The 16981-nt window shown below is 41.5% G+C and overlaps 1 protein-coding gene and 1 long non-coding RNA gene across 5 annotated transcripts in view; one reads left to right on the top strand and one right to left on the bottom strand.

Moving 5' to 3' along the window:
- The window catches only part of LOC132597372 (uncharacterized), a 272819-nt gene that overhangs the window by 50772 nt on the left and 205066 nt on the right, over positions 1–16981 (bottom strand). The gene's annotated exons all lie outside the window — the stretch shown is intronic.
- Positions 48–15347, top strand: DMP1 (dentin matrix acidic phosphoprotein 1). Of its 4 annotated transcripts, none has more exons than XM_060299833.1 (7): positions 48–1923; positions 2681–2785; positions 7527–7601; positions 8081–8128; positions 10616–10648; positions 10830–10877; positions 12957–15347. In XM_060299833.1, the coding sequence occupies exons 3-7, from the start codon at positions 7548–7550 to the stop codon at positions 14325–14327; spliced, it is 1554 nt and encodes a 517-aa protein (XP_060155816.1). In that variant the 5' UTR covers positions 48–1923; positions 2681–2785; positions 7527–7547; the 3' UTR covers positions 14328–15347. The 4 variants fall into 4 exon arrangements, with proteins under 4 accessions (XP_060155816.1, XP_060155815.1, XP_060155817.1 ...); XM_060299832.1 differs by having other exon boundaries at positions 2678–2785; XM_060299834.1 differs by having other exon boundaries at positions 2659–2785.

Here is a 16981-nt window from a genome sequence, read left to right as displayed (position 1 = left end):
ATATGCGGGCCTCTCACTGTCGTGGCCTCTCCCGTTGTGGAGCACAGGCTCCGGATGCGCAGGCTCAGTGGCCATGGCTCATGGGCCCAGCCGCTCCGCGGCGTGTGGGATCTTCCCGGACTGGGACACGAACTCGTGTCTCCTGCATCGGCAGGCGGACCCTCAACCACTGTGCCACCAGGGAAGCCCAGTGAAATGGTTTTTAAGGCAACAATAGAACTAAAACATTTAGTTTTGTTGTACATGTTGTCCATGGTTTTCAGTTTTGTTATCTAGTTGCTCTGTCTGTTTTTATGTGGGAATTGGAGAGATCCTAAAACAACGTCCTGTAATACCCTTTGCCAAAACCTTCCCAGAATCCGCTCTGACATTAGATTATAAGTTTCTTCTAGGATAGACCTCAGTCAAGACCTATGAAACCAACAGGAAATGTAATTCAGAACCAGAACAGAACATAGGGAATTTACAGCTTCTGCCTATGAACTTTGGTCTGTTAATCAGCCCTGTATGAAAATAGACTCTCCTCTCCACATTTTCTGCCCCAACCGCATCGCAGTTCACAGTGAGAAAGTTAAAAACCCATGAGTTAGATGTTAGTTTCCTGGATAACGCCGGGCACCCCAATTCTCCAGAACCAGGTTGGTAGGAGCATCAATTAAAATTTCCAACAATCATAACTCTTTCAAAAAAAGTCAGAGTGAATCACGTGGGTACTGCAGGCAAGCTAATAGTCTGGCCCATTTAAAAGCCACTCATTCATTCATAAAACTGTTTATTGAATGTTTATTATGACCCAGGCACCTAGATATTAGGACAATATACACCAGGAATTAAAGGAAACATCCCCACTCTTGAGGAAGTTAAATTCAGGTGGCTTCTGTTCTTTAAATATTTGTCCAGTGGTCTTTCTACTGTTACCTGAGCATGCTCCTTGGGAGTTGCCCACCTCATTTCCAACTCCCTACACAACTTTCAGCACACTCTCTGAAGAGTCCTGGTCAATACCATTTTATTCATTTCATTACTTTTTCAGGAATGGCAGAAAATCCCTTGGAAATTGGTTTCTCCAGATGCTGCCCAACTAGTCTTTCTTTTAATCCAATACTAATTTCAGAGTCACCAGCGTTAAAACCAAAATGTGGCAGGCAGTTGAGGGGAGTCATGAAGTGCTGGATTTAAATTATTTTCAATTAAAAATGAAAGTTACTTAGGGAGGTACTTTAACATTTCCAATCACCACAGAATTCTGTAAGGGGCTACTTCGTTAGATTAGTAAGAATTTTGGACCTTTGTGTGTATAGGAGGGTAGGGAGATGAGAGGAAAAGGAGATGAGTAATGGAGGTTGTTAAAAGATGAAAAGGGCAAGAATGAAACCCATCTTCTCAACACCAACAATTTAGGCAAATCTAGTATTTTAGTAGGTTCTTCATGTGCAACCTGGAAATGTACATTAACAGGAAACTTTCTACCTACTCCTTGACTCTCCTTTTCCCATCCTTGTGTCTGCTGGGATCTGCAAGTGGGTGGAAGACATTGTCATTGTTTATAATGCTCATAAGCCTGCATGGATGTGAATGACATATATTTAGAAATCAAAATAAAGCTTTAGGAAGATCTTCAATTTAATTGAAACTAGTCTAGTCATTTGGGAACCACAAGAGCTTTTTAGGGAAAATCTGCTTCTGTAAGCTGGAGGAAGTGTGGGTGTACTGGAGTCCCGGTCACACCTTGTGATGTCAGTCACCCCCAGGCCGCAGCTGATTGGCTGGGAAGAGCCGAAGCAGAGTTTAAATTCCTGCACCATCAGAGAAGTGTTCAGAACGTCAACACAAGAGTGGCTTCATTGTCACAGATTTCCTCTGTGAGAACATCAGCCTGATTGTTGAGACATTTGGGGCAAAGTCTTTGTGAAACTGAAGAAGGTAAGACATTCTCATTGTTTAATTTTTTTTAATGACTTCTGCCGTGTTGTTTGGAAAATATTAAGTATGCCTACGTGTTGAGCAGCATTATGTCATGCAGAGAAAGTTGGGGAGAGCTGTGCCTTGGGTAAAAACGATTCCATTTTGTTCCAGTTGTTTATGCCACAGTAAATAATGACTTTAAAATGACAGGTTAAGTCAATAGAGACAGGTGTTCTTCTCAGTAATACTTTAATTAGATCTCTGCATGGTATTCTGAAAGGGAAATTTTACTAATTAGGAGGCAGATGGAAGGTCATTCTGAAGTTTTTCTTTAATTATCAAAACAAATACAGCTTTTACATTTAGATTTTATGGATATAGGTATGCTCATGGCCTACAAGATGTTATAAAAGAATGTAAACTAGACTGGCAGAACTTTCTAAATATGGTCCCTTAAGTTGAAAATCAGATAATGCTATTCATCCAATAGTATTCCTTATGAACTGAGTAGCTGAAAGGAGATGCTAAGACTACTGAAACAAACCATGGCTGGGATAATTATACTGCTTTTCTATTGTCTGGCTGGGTCTTCATGTTAGCATGATGCCTTGCAAACAGTCAGAGGTCAGTAAATGTTGAATATAACTGTCTTTTAAAAAACCTTTCCTAGTGTAGAAGACTTAGGCGTATATATACCCCTGCCCACGTGTATTTTTATTTGCTGCATTTATTCCACTTCTTCATCTGTATCAGAAGTGTGTGTCTTCCACAGCAGAGTGGGAGCTGTGGTCATGCAATGCTTTCTGCATGACATCTAGAAGATCCCACGTGTAATAGCAACACTTCAGGCACTCCTCTTCTTCAAGAGCTATAAGTTCTGGTGAGCCATACTTTCTGTTTAACTGAGGGCCAAGTAGACTATGCTACTTCGATCTGGTTGGTTAAAATATTTAAACAAACAAACAATTTTCTATTGGGTATTAGTCCGCAAGAAATCCCCCAAATGGTGATGTGGACCAATGCGTCTCAGATGCCGTGTGTCCTCCCACATCTATCTTTAATTTGGGGACACCTAGGTGTTATTTTACTGTGGTTGAAAGCATATAACATGGGATTGATTATAACTGACCTCGAGACAATTACAATTGGAATGTTTGGAATTTTTTTTTTTTTTTTACATCTTTATTGGAGTATAATTGCTTTACAATGGTGTGTTAGTTTCTGCTTTATAACAAAGTGAACCAGCTATACATATACATATATCCCCATATCCCCTCCCTCTTGCATCTCCCTCCCTCCCACCCTCCCTATCCCACCCCTCCAGGCGGTCACAAAGCACCGAGCCGATCTCCCTGTGCTATGCGGCTGCTTCCCGCTAGCTACCTACCTTACGTTTGGTAGTGTATATATGTCCATGCCTCTCTCTCGCTTTGTCCCAGCTTACCCTTCCCCCTCCCCATATCCTCAAGGAAATTTTTATTTATTTATTTATTTGGTTTTCTGAATTCGTGATAGAATTCATGTCCTGGCCAAATTCCACTTTATTTTCGAAGAGTAATAAAGAAACAAATTCTAGCTAATGGAGGTTCTGGCTAGTTGGGTTCTGGGTAATTTTGCTTTTGTTTAGACAAGCATATTATCATTATCACACATTGTTGAATACTCAAGCACCTAGAACAGTGCCTGGCACACAGGATGTTCTCAACAGCTATTTATTGACTGCTAATAAATGGATACATTATTCATAAGTATTATTAAGGATGACAACATGAGGTCAAAAATAAGCAAACTAAGCATGATACATTGAACTTATGATTTTTCAAGTCTTTCATTTCGTTTCTTTAGCCTACCTCTTTCATCTTTATTTACATAAAAGAAAATATATACTTTAAAAGTGAATATTGACTCTGAGGAAGGTCTGGAACAAGGTCTCTTACTTGAGAGCACAAAGAAGTTCTGGCTACACTTGAGGGTGGCCAGAGAGAGAAGGGACTGCAGTCCACTTCTCCAGACCCCAAGCAATCTGGATTTTTCAATTCCGGGAGAACAACTCATAAAGGTTGAAAAGCTCTGATACACACACTACCTTCCATACAGGTGGAACTCAAATTGAGGTTGTTGATGTCCTTTTGTTACATGTTCTCATTGTAGCATGACAGCACGTGCGATGTAGAAATGACATTTACCAATCACTGAAGAAGAACGTAGGGTTCTGGTCTCATCTTTTAGGCTTGTAGCCATTTTGCTCATTTATGACTCAGAATAGGGCTACTGCGTATCTGCTTCTACTCTTTTTGGGGTGGTAGGTAAAACGCTTATGAAAGTTTGGAGCTCTCGTTTGGAATACACTTCACACAAGTATAATTATTCTTATCAAAAATACTAATTGAGAACCTAACACGTATAGTGCTTGAGCTCTGACTTTCTGTAATGCTTGATAGCAGACTCTGTTCTATGGTTGGCAACACCGGCTCTCTCGGGACCTCAGGCTGTATTTTATTTTAGTTTGCCAGACTTCCACTTGGAAAATTATGACTTTGAGTCGGGGTGCTAAATGTTATTTCTAGAAGCACGAGCGAGTTACTGCATCTTCCTTATGTTTCATAATATTACACCCCTGAGAAACTGAGCACTGGAAGCACACACTTCCTTCATAAAACACACAACATTCATTGGTGTAGAGCATTTTTTTTTTTTTGTTATTTAGATAAGCGAGAAACAAAAGAAAATACAAGAGGAGAACAATATTTGTTGACTTCTTGGAACATTTGCTGGCTTTTAGAGCACCATGAGATTATCACTCTATTCAAATTTCACTTTGAAAATGAAAATGGTGAGCCACCTCATGACCTATGAAGCCAAAACCTGCGGTACACAGTTATTTTGAGAGTGTCGTATTTGGGAGAAACTTTCCTTTCCTTAAGCAATGAACCTGAGAACTTAAAAGAAAATGTTTTGATTACGGGAACTAAAGGGAAGTGTAGGGGAGGAAAAGATTTCCTCTGTCCTCTTGGGGTCTCTGGCTGAGCCTAAGAATTAAACTGGCATAAGACAGAGGAACAGGAGAAAAGCATACACGTTTTGTTAAAATTTTTACATGTATGTGCGCACCTTCACAAGAGAATGAGGACGTGAAGAAGTGACCGGAGTGGAAGCTTTTACACCTTTTAGGCAAAGAAACAGTACATTTGTGAAGGATTGACAAGACACAGGGGCAGTAGATTGTGGAGAAGTAACCAGGAAGATCAGGTTAGTTTAACAAGATTTCTTTGCATGGACTTCCCTCAGCCTTGACTCCATCTCTGGTGATGAGAATGTCTTCCCTCCTCCTAAGAGAGGGAGGGCACATTTCACGTGGGAGATTTATCATCTCCCACTTCCGGGAAAAAGAAGGAAGATCAGAGCACCCTTCTTGCATCTGCAGTCTCTTGAGTGCCTTCAGCTCAAAATAATTTTTATGTCAAAGAGGCATATTTTGGGATGGGATATTCTGGTTCCCTTCAGAAGTAATATCTGTTTAATTAGGCTCGTTTTAGGGGCAGCTGAACATTTTCATATGTTTTCTCTGTTGATATTAGGGGAAAGATTTGAAAAAGAAATAAAAATAATATCAACACACAAGGACTGATATGAAGTATGCTAATTAGAATAAAGAAAATAACACAAAGAATAGCTGTGTTGACGAGGAATAACACTCAAGATAAAAGAGAGGCTCTATTGGACCATTTGAGCTTTATGAAGGTAGAAATGAGGAACCTTCTCAGTCTCCTTATCTTAGGATTTCTACTGTTTTCTTGAATAAATTTTAAAAATAAGATTAGGTGACTTCCTGAGCCCAATGTTTCAGTCATTATTCAGTGTATTCAGACATTATTGAGCAAGGTACTATTATTTCCTAGATCAGAGGTTAAAATCATTTGGAGCACCTTAAAAACAAACCCATGCTTGTTCCCACCCCCAGTGAACTGATTTATTACCCCGTGGTGGGTTTGTGCACTGGTATTGCTTTAAATCTCCCCAGGTGATACTGATATACAACCAAGGTTGGGGATCTCTGGCTTAGATCTTTTGTCATTGGCATAGTATATATTTAACATTTAAAGACACAAATCAGCAAAAGTGAGGTCTGAAATCAGCCAGCAGGATTTTCCGCAGAGTATACGGATGTCCATCTGACCAGTCTGTTAGGACAGCCCCAGGGCTTACGAGTGCAGGGCAAATTATTTTCCTTTTAAATCATTTCAATAACTTTTTACATTAGCATCTAGGACATCTATTTTTAGATATAGAACAAATTGTTTTCCAAACCACCAGTTCTTGAAGTGTGAAATGAAGCCACCCTCCAGGAAAATACAGTTTGATTTGGCAGGTTTCTCTCAGTGTGATTCACAAGTGTATCCCAAACCTCTAATCTTCTCTGAATCCTTCAGTATTGTGAATGACACTTTAAAAAATTAGCATAATCATGTATAATGTATGACTAAAAGTAGCACAGAGGATATTAAATGCTTTCTGGAGCTGTAATATGAAGCCTGCCATAATGCATCTCTTGAAGATGAAGAAAAAATGCAAAACCAAGCTATTTTGTCTAGACGTTATTATGTGGTTATAAATGTGAATGAGGAGCCCTGTGTGTGTGTGTGAAGACAAATGCCCACCACCTATCAATGGTATCAATGGTATGAATGGTATCAATAAATGTAGTTTTTTGGTCGGAAGATATTTGCCAGTCCATTCTGCCACATTAGATAGCTAGTGGGAAGCAGCCGCATAGCACTGGGAGATCAGCTCGGTGCTTTGTGACCACCTAGAGGGGGTGGGATAGGGAGGGTGGGAGGGAGACGCAAGAGGGAGGGGATATGTGGATATATGTATAGCTGATTCACTTTGTTATAAAGCAGAAACTAACACACCACTGTAAAGCAATTATACTCCAATAAAGATGTTAAAAAGAAAAAAAGTGAATGGTCAGAAATTTCTCTATTGCTTTTTCTTAACTTTTCCTCCATTTGTCATAGTTTATGTGTTAGTGAAGAAGTGTTTACAGAGCTCCTCATTGAAAAGTTTTCAATTTATCTCTTCGGAGTGAGGTTTTTTAAAAACAGCTTTATTGAGATATAATTCACACATCGTATACCTCACCCATTTGAAGTCTACCGTTCAATGGTTTTTCATACATTCACAAGAGTTATTCCACCTTCACCAAAGTCAGCTTTAGAACATTTTCATTATGTTCAAAATTCACCCCTTAGTTGTCACCCCAACAGCTCATCTCCTCCAGCCCGAGGCAAACACTTACTTTCTGTCTCTATAGATTTGCCTATTGTGGATTTTTCATATGAATGGAATCATACAATATGTGGTCTTTTGTGTCTGGCTTCTTTCATTCAGTATAATGTTTGCAAGGTTCCTCTACTTTGTAGCATGTATCAGCACTCCATTCCTTTTCATGGCTGAATAATACTCCACTGTATGGATATAGTGCATTTTGTTTATCCATTCTTCAGTTGATGGATATTTGGATGAGTTTATTTTTTTTTTAATAGAAAGAAGGTGTTAAAAAATTGAAGCTTCTATGTTTCTTGAGGGTGGAGAAAAGCATCTTCTGTCTTTCATCACAGGTAGAGGTGACATACCCAGCAATGAGGACCAGCATCCTGCTTATGTTCTTGTGGGGATTGTCCTGTGCTCTCCCAGTAAGTATCAGGGTAGGGATGCATGGGAAAAAAAAACTGTTTATACCTAAAACTGCACAAATTGCATTGGCTATAAGCCAAAGTGGCTGTGTATGTTCCAGTTAGATGAAAATGTAGCTTCTTAGGAAGCTCTTTTCTTTAAAATATCATCCGAATAATTCCTTGTTCTGTTCACTTGCCGTTCGTATAGTTAGGCTGCTCATGTTTCTTCCTCATAAGAGTGGTTCTCAAAGCGTCATTCCCCAGACCAGTAGCACCAACTAAGACCTTGTTAGAAATGTAAGTTCCTAGGTCCTCCATCAGACCTACTAAACCAGACTCTCCAGGGATAGGGCACAGCTATCTGTGTTTTAACAAGGCCTCCCGGTGATTCTGATGCGTGCTAAAATTTGACTAATACTCCTCCTAAGTATGTGAAGTGCTAATAGCTGCTGCTTTGGAAATTTCTGTGGGCCGACCACTTGTGCTGAATTTTCTAGGTAGCCAGGTATCAAAATACTGAATCTAAGAGTTCTGAAGAATGGAAGGTGAGTAGAAAAGATTTTTTTGAAATATTTTTATTTTAATATGTTATTAGTATAACCAAGATGGCTTCACTGCAAATGTGGAAACTACTACTGACTTAATGAACACATGAATAACCTAAGATATAGGGAGTAAGGGCTATAATTTCTAGTTCTTATAAGAAAATGTAGTTCATATAATGCTTCAACTCCAACTTAATAGTATAATTTGGTGAGGAAGCATTTTCTCCTTTAGCATTATTTTTGTGATGGGTCTGTATAGCAGCGCAAGGGGATGGATGACAGTGAACCAAGATTGTCCTTGAAGGATTCGGGCTAGAAGTCTGTTTTATCAGATGTCTGGTAGGCAGGAGGTTAGGAGATCAAGTCCCGGAAGGTGAGAAGAGAAAGAAGAATGAGAGAATGCTAGAGTCTTCGGAATGATAGCTAATGTTTATTGAGTGTTGGCTCCAAATAACCCAATCGTTATTAACTCTCAATAGTTCAACAACCACCGCCAGACACGGTTCTGTGTGTTTCGCATGTATTAACTTTCTCAATCTTCACGGTACCCCTAGTGAATTAGGTGTTGTATTTTCTGTGTTGAGACACAGAGAGTAACCTAGTCTGTCTAGGTTATGTGGTTAATTACTGTTAGAGCCAGACTTTGAACCCAGGTCGCTCTGACTCCAGAATTCATATTCTTTGCTGGGGTGTTACATCCCTCGAAGGGGTCAGGTCTAGGAAGTCAGTAGATTTTCAAGATTGGAACTACAATTGTCACTCCGTATCCGCAGGGAATTAGTTCCAGGACCCCCTCGGTTACCAAGATCCATGGATGCCCAAGACCCTTATATAAAATGATGTAGTATTTGCATGTAACCTGCATACATCCTCATGTGTACTTCAAATCATCTCTATATTGCTTATAATACCTAATACAATGTAAATATTTGCTGGAGTGCAGCAAATACAAGTTTTGCCTTTTGGAAACTTCTGGAGCATTCTTTCTTTCTTCCTTTTCTTAACAATATTTTTGATCTGAGCTTGGCTGGATCCGTGGATGTGGAACCCATGGATGTGAAGGGCTGACTCTAGGAGTAAGGGTTAAAATCTCAACCTAAATCAGAATGTTTTTTCATTACCTTGTTTCCTGCTGGCTTTTAGGTATGACACAGCTAGGGCACAATGATATTAGTGATGGCCAGATAATGTCAGAGGCCTGAGATGGGGTCCTGCCCCTGCTTGAGGCTGGAATAGATATTGCAGGATTTCTTACATGAACTTTCATCAGGAATATCCTTAGGCTGGTTTATTTAAAAGCAGCTGCTGTGGATCCCTTCTTTCATTCAGCCTGAGTTCCCCAAACACACTGTGTTCTCAAGTCTAGCCTTGGCAGGAGAAAAATACCAATGTCTCACTCCCTTCCATTCCTAATTCCAGATGCTAAGTGACTGGGGTAGAGTCTGCTATGGTGCCTGCTGCAGTGTCACAGGGCAAAGACTTTAAGTGATGATAGGTCCTTCCTCTAGGAGCTATCCCAGCCCAGCATTGCTGAGAGGCTTGTTGAAGACATGCTGACAGCAGCTACTCTCTGCTCTACTCTGCACCCTGGGTCTTCATACCCATTGCTCAGTGGCTTTGAGCCACATGGGATTTGGGATTTGGTCATGTTCAAGGCGAGGGGGAGAGTAGATGGGGAGAGGGCACCAGAGGTGGTACAGGCATTCTTAGAGTTCTCATCAGATTAAAGAAAGTGAAATAAATCAGAACTATGACTAAGTTTCAGATTTAGCATGTGTTATTTTGGTGATCTTATGTGACTCAAGAAAGGTTTAATGGCTTTTTCAATTCAGTTTTGTCCGCTATTGAATTTTATAAAGTAGATGTTCTCAAAATGGATCACTTCTTCAGCTTATATCATATTGAATGCTTTTCAAGATGCTTAGGCATTAGCCAATTTCATCCTCACAGCAACCATGTACAATAAGCGCAGTGGTTGTTAATATTCTTAATTTACAAATAAGAAACTGACATCAGATAGGTGAAGTGAATTGTGCAAATTCACGTAGAGTGACCAACCGTCGCAGTTTACCTGAGACTAGATGTTTCCTGGAACACATGAATTTCAGCGCTAGCATCAAGACAGTTTTCAGGGCTAAAACCCAAGCCAAGGAGCTAACTGAGACTTAAATCTGGGTTTGTGAGTTCCAGCGCTGTTTCTCCTCTCTTACATTTCCTCTAGGTTGTATATTTTTCTTCAAAGAAGTTGTATTTTTGTCTAAGTGTTGGAAATACAAAAATCTTCTAGGTTTTTTATATCACAAGGTCTTTTCAGGCCACTGGTCATCTGACATTCATTGTTTAGCCATTTCATTATAAAATAGCATTAATATTCATGTGAATACAAAATAGATATCAATATACTAAAAAACCTAAAATTATCCTAAATGTTTTCAATGATATGATCCATCTGTGAAAGAGTAACTTGTCTTCCTTCCTTTTTTACAGGGTCTTTTGGCTCAGACACCAACACCACCTTTGGTAACTATCTCATTGATTTTTTATCATAAACATCTCATGAAATCACTTTCACACTCTTATCATCATCTCAGGCCGTTTGGAAAGTAGTAAATCCAAACCACAAGCGATGGATGTGTGTCCTATTTTTATCTTTATTCATCAATTACGAACATGAAAAATAAACATTTCTTTTTCTTTTTAGGAGAGAAGTGAGTCATCAGAAGAAAGTAAAGTTAGCTCAAAGGAACAGGTAATTAAACAAACCTTTCTTAACTTTCCAGGCTACTTAGGAATCAAAGGAAATGATGTTATATTAAATTACCTAGTGACCGTTCTAAATATAATATTTTCTAACCTTTGGTTATGCTGGCTAAATCGCCCCATAAAATAGGAAGGGAAAAATGAGTGGGAGAATTCAGAGGTAGACATGCCCTTCATTCCATATTTATCACTGGGGCCAGATGATAGACATGTGGCCCTAAATGTCCCTCTAGTTAAAGAGAACACACACACACACACACACACACACACACACACGCGCACACACACACACACACGGTCATAGACTCTGGAAGACGAGGAATAGCTCACTCATAAATCTCAAATGTTGGTTTCACAATTGGAGCAGTTCAGATCGGGCAAAGAGTTCTGGTTAATGTGAGATGCCTGCTGGGCCTGGAGACCACCTCTGGGCCCGGAATCCTGTTGGAGGAGAGAATAGGAGCGCCCTGAGGAACCTTTAAGGAGACAGCTGCTTTAGTAATGACATCTTTAAAATAGTCTCATCTGTGGCCCTGGGAGAGAGAAAAGCTGACTTAGCTTATATCACTTTCATAGAAAACTTGGTAGCTTCCTTCTTCTTATCCTCTTTCCCGTCCCCACCTTCCCTCTCCCTTCCCCACTCTTCTGTCCTAGCATTTTGACCAATCTCAACCCCGAGCGGCTCCAGACATTCTAGGAACCAGGTTTCTCCCTGAAACTTTGACCCATGTTGCATTCTATACTCAATCAGTTGGAAAATGAATTTAGGCTTTTTACCACTATTTACTAAAGATTGTCAGAGGAATATTTTACAGATTTATAAGTGTAGAATTGGGAAAATGCTCTTTTCTGGGGACGTTGTGATGTATTGCCTCAGTGTTCTCTGGGCTCTCAGAGGATGATAGCATCTTGGGAGGGGTACAGTATGTGCCTATCGAGGTTAGGAAAACTAAATAGATGCTCAGTTCCAATGGATCAGTGTACACCCTAGCGATGGGAAGAGGTGTCATCACCCGGTAGTACTGACTGGAAACTCAGACACTGATGAGTAGGGACATGTGGGGAAAAAAAAAGAAGTTGGCAAGAATGTTCTGTCATAGGATATGGTAGAGCAGATTTTTCCAGAGCGTGATGAATGAAGATTCACTATCCTTCCTTATCTGAGAAGAGCATCCAATGGTTTTACTTCTGGGGATCACCTCTCTGAGCTCACACTTGGAACTAAGCTGCCTTGGTGGTCACACTAGCTACAGTTCCTCAGCTAAGCCTTCCACAGGCAACTCTGTGCCTGTGCAAATGAGTTACAAACATGGTTTTGGTGAGATTTATACCTTACTACAATATTATACTTTCATTTTAGCTAAAGGTTTCATCTGCCTGCCCTAATACATTTTTCCCCCCAGAGTTGATTAGAAAAAAAAACTTGAGTCATTTTAAAAATCACCCAATATTTTAAAAAAACTGTGTTTTAAACCAAACAACTTGGTGAGTGAGTATTATAAACCAATTCTTTTTTTTTTTTCTTTTTCTTTTTTTGCGGTACGCGGGCCTCTCACTGTTGTGGCCTCTCCCGTTGTGGAGCACAGGCTCCGGAGGCGCAGGCCCAGCGGCCATGGCTCACGGGCCCAGCCACTCTGCGGCACATGGGATCTTCCTGGACCGGGGCACGAACCCATGTCCCCTGCATCGGCAGGCGGACTCTCCACCACTGCGCCACCAGGGAAGCCCAACCAATTCTTTAATTTACAAAAAATTCTCTGAAAGTATCCTTTAAGGACTCACACTTAAATATTGAGTTCCATAAATGTGATTTCTATAAAACTTTTTGAGAAAATGTTTGCAGCATTAAGTGAACTGTGCCTATGTAAAATGGAACGACTTGACTTTCAACTGTTCTTCCTTCCTTTTTAACCCCTGGTTGAAACATTATTGAGCCGTAAAATTGGCTCAATGGCTCTGATGAGGGACATAGGAAGAAGAAAGCAAACAGAGCCTAGATGGGCCTTAAATAACACCCTTGAGAGCAGCTCCTGGGGTCCTAACCATGTCTGTTAACCCCAAACTCCAGGTAAATGAAGACCCCAGTGACAGCACTGAATCAGAGGAGGGCCTGGGCCTTGATGATCCGCAATCCATTCATAGACCAGCTGGTGGCCTTTCTAGGAGCGGAGGAAAAGAAGGAGATGATAAAGATGATGATGAAGACGAGAGCGGAGATGACACCTCAGCTGATGATGACAATGGCCCAGGACCCGAAGAGAGGCGAGGAGGGAACTCCAGACTCGGAAGCGGTGAGGACCCCACTGACAGCACACAGTCCACGGAGGATGGTGTCCCACGGGGGGAAGACAGTGCTCAAGACACCACCAGTGAGAGCAGGGACTTTGCCAGTGAGGACGAGGGGCACAGCAGGCCTGAGGGACGTGACTCCACTCCAGGCAGCGAGAGTGCAGAGCAGTGGGTGGGAGGCGACAGTGAGGGAGTCGGTAGCCACGGGGACGGCTCTGAGTTTGACGATGAAGGAATGCAGAGTGAGGACCCCAACACCTTCAGGAGCGAGAGAAGCAATTCAAGAATAAGCAGGGCCAGCATCAAGTCAAAAGATTCGAAAGGGAGCAATGGGCAAGCAAGGACTCAGGGTTCCGGTGAAAGCCCGTCAGTGGGGTATCCCAGTAGGAAATTTTTCAGAATGTCTCGCATCTCGGAGGAAGATGGCAGAGGTGAGCTTCATGATAGCAACACCATGGAAGAAAGCAAGAGTGACTCCGCAGACTACCCCGACTCCAAAGAAGCTGGTCTCAGCCCATCCAGGGAACACAGCGAGAGTGAATCTCAACGAGAGAGCGAGGAGGGTCAGTCCCCAGAAGACAGTCAGGACGTCCAAGACCCCAGCAGTGAGTCCAGTGAAGAGGGTGACCTGCCTTCTCAAGAAAGCAGTAGTGAATCTCAGGAAGAGGTCGTGCGTGAGTCCAGGGGTGACAACCCCAATAACGTTACCAGTCACTCAGAAGATCAGGACTCCAGTGACTCCAGTGATGAGGACAGCTCGGATAAACCCTCCAGTTCAGAGAGCAGATCCAGAGAGGGGCAAACCGACAGCGAATCCAGTGAGAGCCTCAGATCCTCGGAGGAAAGCCCGGAGTCCACCGAAGAGGAGAACAGTTCCAGCCAGGAGGAGCCCTGGTCTCCCAGCGCCTCGACAGAGAGCCAGAGCCGGGAAAGCCAGGAGGACAGCCCGTCTGAGGAGGAGCAGAGCAGCGATTCCCAGGACAGCAGCAAATCAGAAGAAGAGAGCGACTCAACTGAGAGCACATCAAGCAGCGAGGAAGACATCCAGTCCAGAAACACCGAGATAGAAAGCAGAAGGTTGACAGTCGATGCTTATCACAACAAACCCATCGGAGATCAGGACGACAATGACTGCCAAGACGGCTACTAGCACGGGCGTTCCTGAGTGCCTCTCACAGACACGTGTCTTGGGGGTTGGAGACTAGGGAAATCATGAGAACTGTAATTTATTGATGTTTGTATCAGAAGAATAACCAGAGACCACTCCTTTATGAAAGGAAATACTGGACCTTATACTTCTTTCTAGGATGTCACCAAACCATAGAGGTTTCAATAATGGGGAATTTCACTAGAATACCCTCAATGAGACCTGACGCAAGGAAAGATGTGCATTATAGCTTCACAGCTGAAATAGTTCCTAACTCATTAACCTAACACACCGTTACTGAGATTCTGTGAGGTACCAGGCACTGTGCCAGGTGCTGGGGATATAAAGAAGTTAAGACTTATTTCTTGCTCCTGAGGAGCTTATGGAGGGATAAATAAAGCGAAAGAGGGATACGTAGGACAGAAGCAAGAATTACTACTATCCAATGAGGTGAGTCCTATAACACAGGTGTGCACAGAACACATGGGAGCACAGAGCGGGGACCAACTTTGCCTTAGAGAATCGGAGAAGGCTTCACAGCAGAAAAGACACTGGACTTGGAGCACTGCATAGGATTTCTCCATTTAAGAAAAGACAGTTCTATTTATTCTTGGTACAGGCAATAGAAAATCCTGTATGAATAAATATTTAGTTTGTGAAAGCACTTTCAAATTATGGCATGGTGAGGTGTTTTGGATAAGCAAAACTTTTTTTTCAATTAATTTATACTTTTCAATGTTTTTTGTGGTGCTCCAGTGAGCATCACCTCCCTGCCCACTGGTGATGATATGGAGGAATGGTTTGGGAAGAGTGAAAAAGAAAATTCCTCTTTAAATAGACAACTTTCAGCTTACTTTTTTCTAAGACCAGTCTATGTGCAATGTTAGAAAAACTGTTCTCAGAGTCCTTTGCCTGGGTCGCACGTAGCAAAATTGTGTGTATAGAATTCAACTGATTTTTGCCAAATACCCTTTGAAATGTTACCTCAACATAAAATATTTGTTTTGTAATAAAGATAATAATATCCAGAAGAAGTATGTGCTTATTTTTTATAGTGATGTCAATTTTTAGGATATATTTATATGAAACAACTCTTCCTTTAACGCACTGCAAAATAGTCTATTAGCTTTCTCCCATTAAAACAAAAGATTTTCTTAAATTATTTCCTGAAAATTTAATTTTATTTATACTTCAGGCAGCATTTTGATAAAGTTACTTTGCGTGTTGCTTATGCTATTTCACTAAATATACCTGTTATAGATAAGGTTAAAAAAAGGAAGCAAACTCTCAGCTTTTGTATAAGGCCATGTGGAAAGTTCACGGTGTTTGGGTTTAACATTAGTTCTTCCTGGTCTCTCTGACAGTCATAAGTGTAAACTCTGGAAACTACAGAGATACACATTCCTCACAGTGTATTTCTTTGAAGGAAACTACCTCACCTCAGCACTTCCACTTTTCAAATGTGTTTTCACACACACTGCCACTAGAGCAAATCAAAATCCCCCTACAAATTCATTCAGAGAATCAAGAAAACTTCCTAACCTTCAGTCTGACCCTTCCTATCCTTCACATAGCTCTGTTCCCTCATAATGTCAAAGCTATGGTCTCTTGCAGAGATAAAATATATATAGTTCTCTAAGCCTCTCCCTTCAGATTTTAATTCAGTAGATCTGGAGTGAACCCCAAGTTCTGTATTTTAAAAAGGATCCCAGGAGATTCTGAAGTAGCCCATCTGCACACCTACATTTGGGTTCTCTGACTCTCTGGATTACTTACCTGGCTTTATTAACCCACAGATTCCTACCAACCTACAGCGTCTTCAGAGGAGAACTGCCCTTGCACAGACCTCCTGGTTGCTTGAGACATAGGTGACCAGGTTCTAGCCACTCCAATGGCCCGCCTCACCACAGGTGATGGTGTGGGATGAGCGCCCAACCCAAGGGAAGTCGGCCAGCAGCCTCAGAGGAGGCGTGTTGCAAAGGCTCTGCCTGAACAATGATGGTGGCTTGGGGTCTAATCTGATTTTCCCTCTCTGTAAATTTGGATATTTAGGGAGAGAGATGTCAGAATGATCTGAACAAAAACAGACGGGAAAATACAGAGAAGCAGGAATAAGGAGAAAGCTTAAGTCCATTAATGGTGGAGCACAAAACTGAAAATGATTGAACTCCTGATGCTGGGGGGAAAGATCGTAACCCTCTTGCTCTCATGCTTGCTCTCATGCTTGGATCCTGACTCTCCTATTGCCTATCAGGCCTTCTTGGATGCCTCTTAATTGCCACCTGTATCCTTACAATACACCCACCTTTCTGACATCTTTTCTCCTTGCCACCAAAAATCCTAATGAAATCAAACTCATGAACTTAGGTCATATAACTTCGGAACACTGGCTAACTTAACAGCTAAGTGGAGGAAGTACTGGACGACATAGGTGGACCTTGGAGAGTGAAAAAGAAAACAGGGGAGAAGCACATTCTAGGCCGAGGGAACAAAGGAGTAGATGTATGGAATTGTTTGTGGTGCATTAAGGTATGATGTTCAAAATCTGTTGTCACCAAAGCATTTGGAAGAGAGGAAGAGGGAAGGGAAGCGATAAGAGAAGAGACTGGAAAGGCAGATCGCGATCTAAAGTGAAGGCCTCTGAGTGCCAAATTAAG

This window comes from Globicephala melas, chromosome 5 (assembly GCF_963455315.2).
Source record: "Globicephala melas chromosome 5, mGloMel1.2, whole genome shotgun sequence".
Lineage (NCBI taxonomy): Eukaryota > Metazoa > Chordata > Mammalia > Artiodactyla > Delphinidae > Globicephala > Globicephala melas.
The sequence above is the reverse complement of the archived record's forward strand: the minus strand, read 5'-3'. Positions and strand labels throughout refer to the sequence as shown.

Excerpts from the sequence above, each read along its gene's own strand:
- DMP1 (XM_030865778.2), top strand. The coding sequence starts at position 7,548 with ATGAGGACCAGCATCCTGCTTATGTTCTTGTGGGGATTGTCCTGTGCT. Across the intron at positions 10,649-10,829 it reads AGACACCAACACCACCTTTG|GAGAGAAGTGAGTCATCAGA; the intron begins GTAACTATCTCA and ends TTTTCTTTTTAG. Across the intron at positions 10,878-12,956 it reads AAGTTAGCTCAAAGGAACAG|GTAAATGAAGACCCCAGTGA; the intron begins GTAATTAAACAA and ends CCCAAACTCCAG.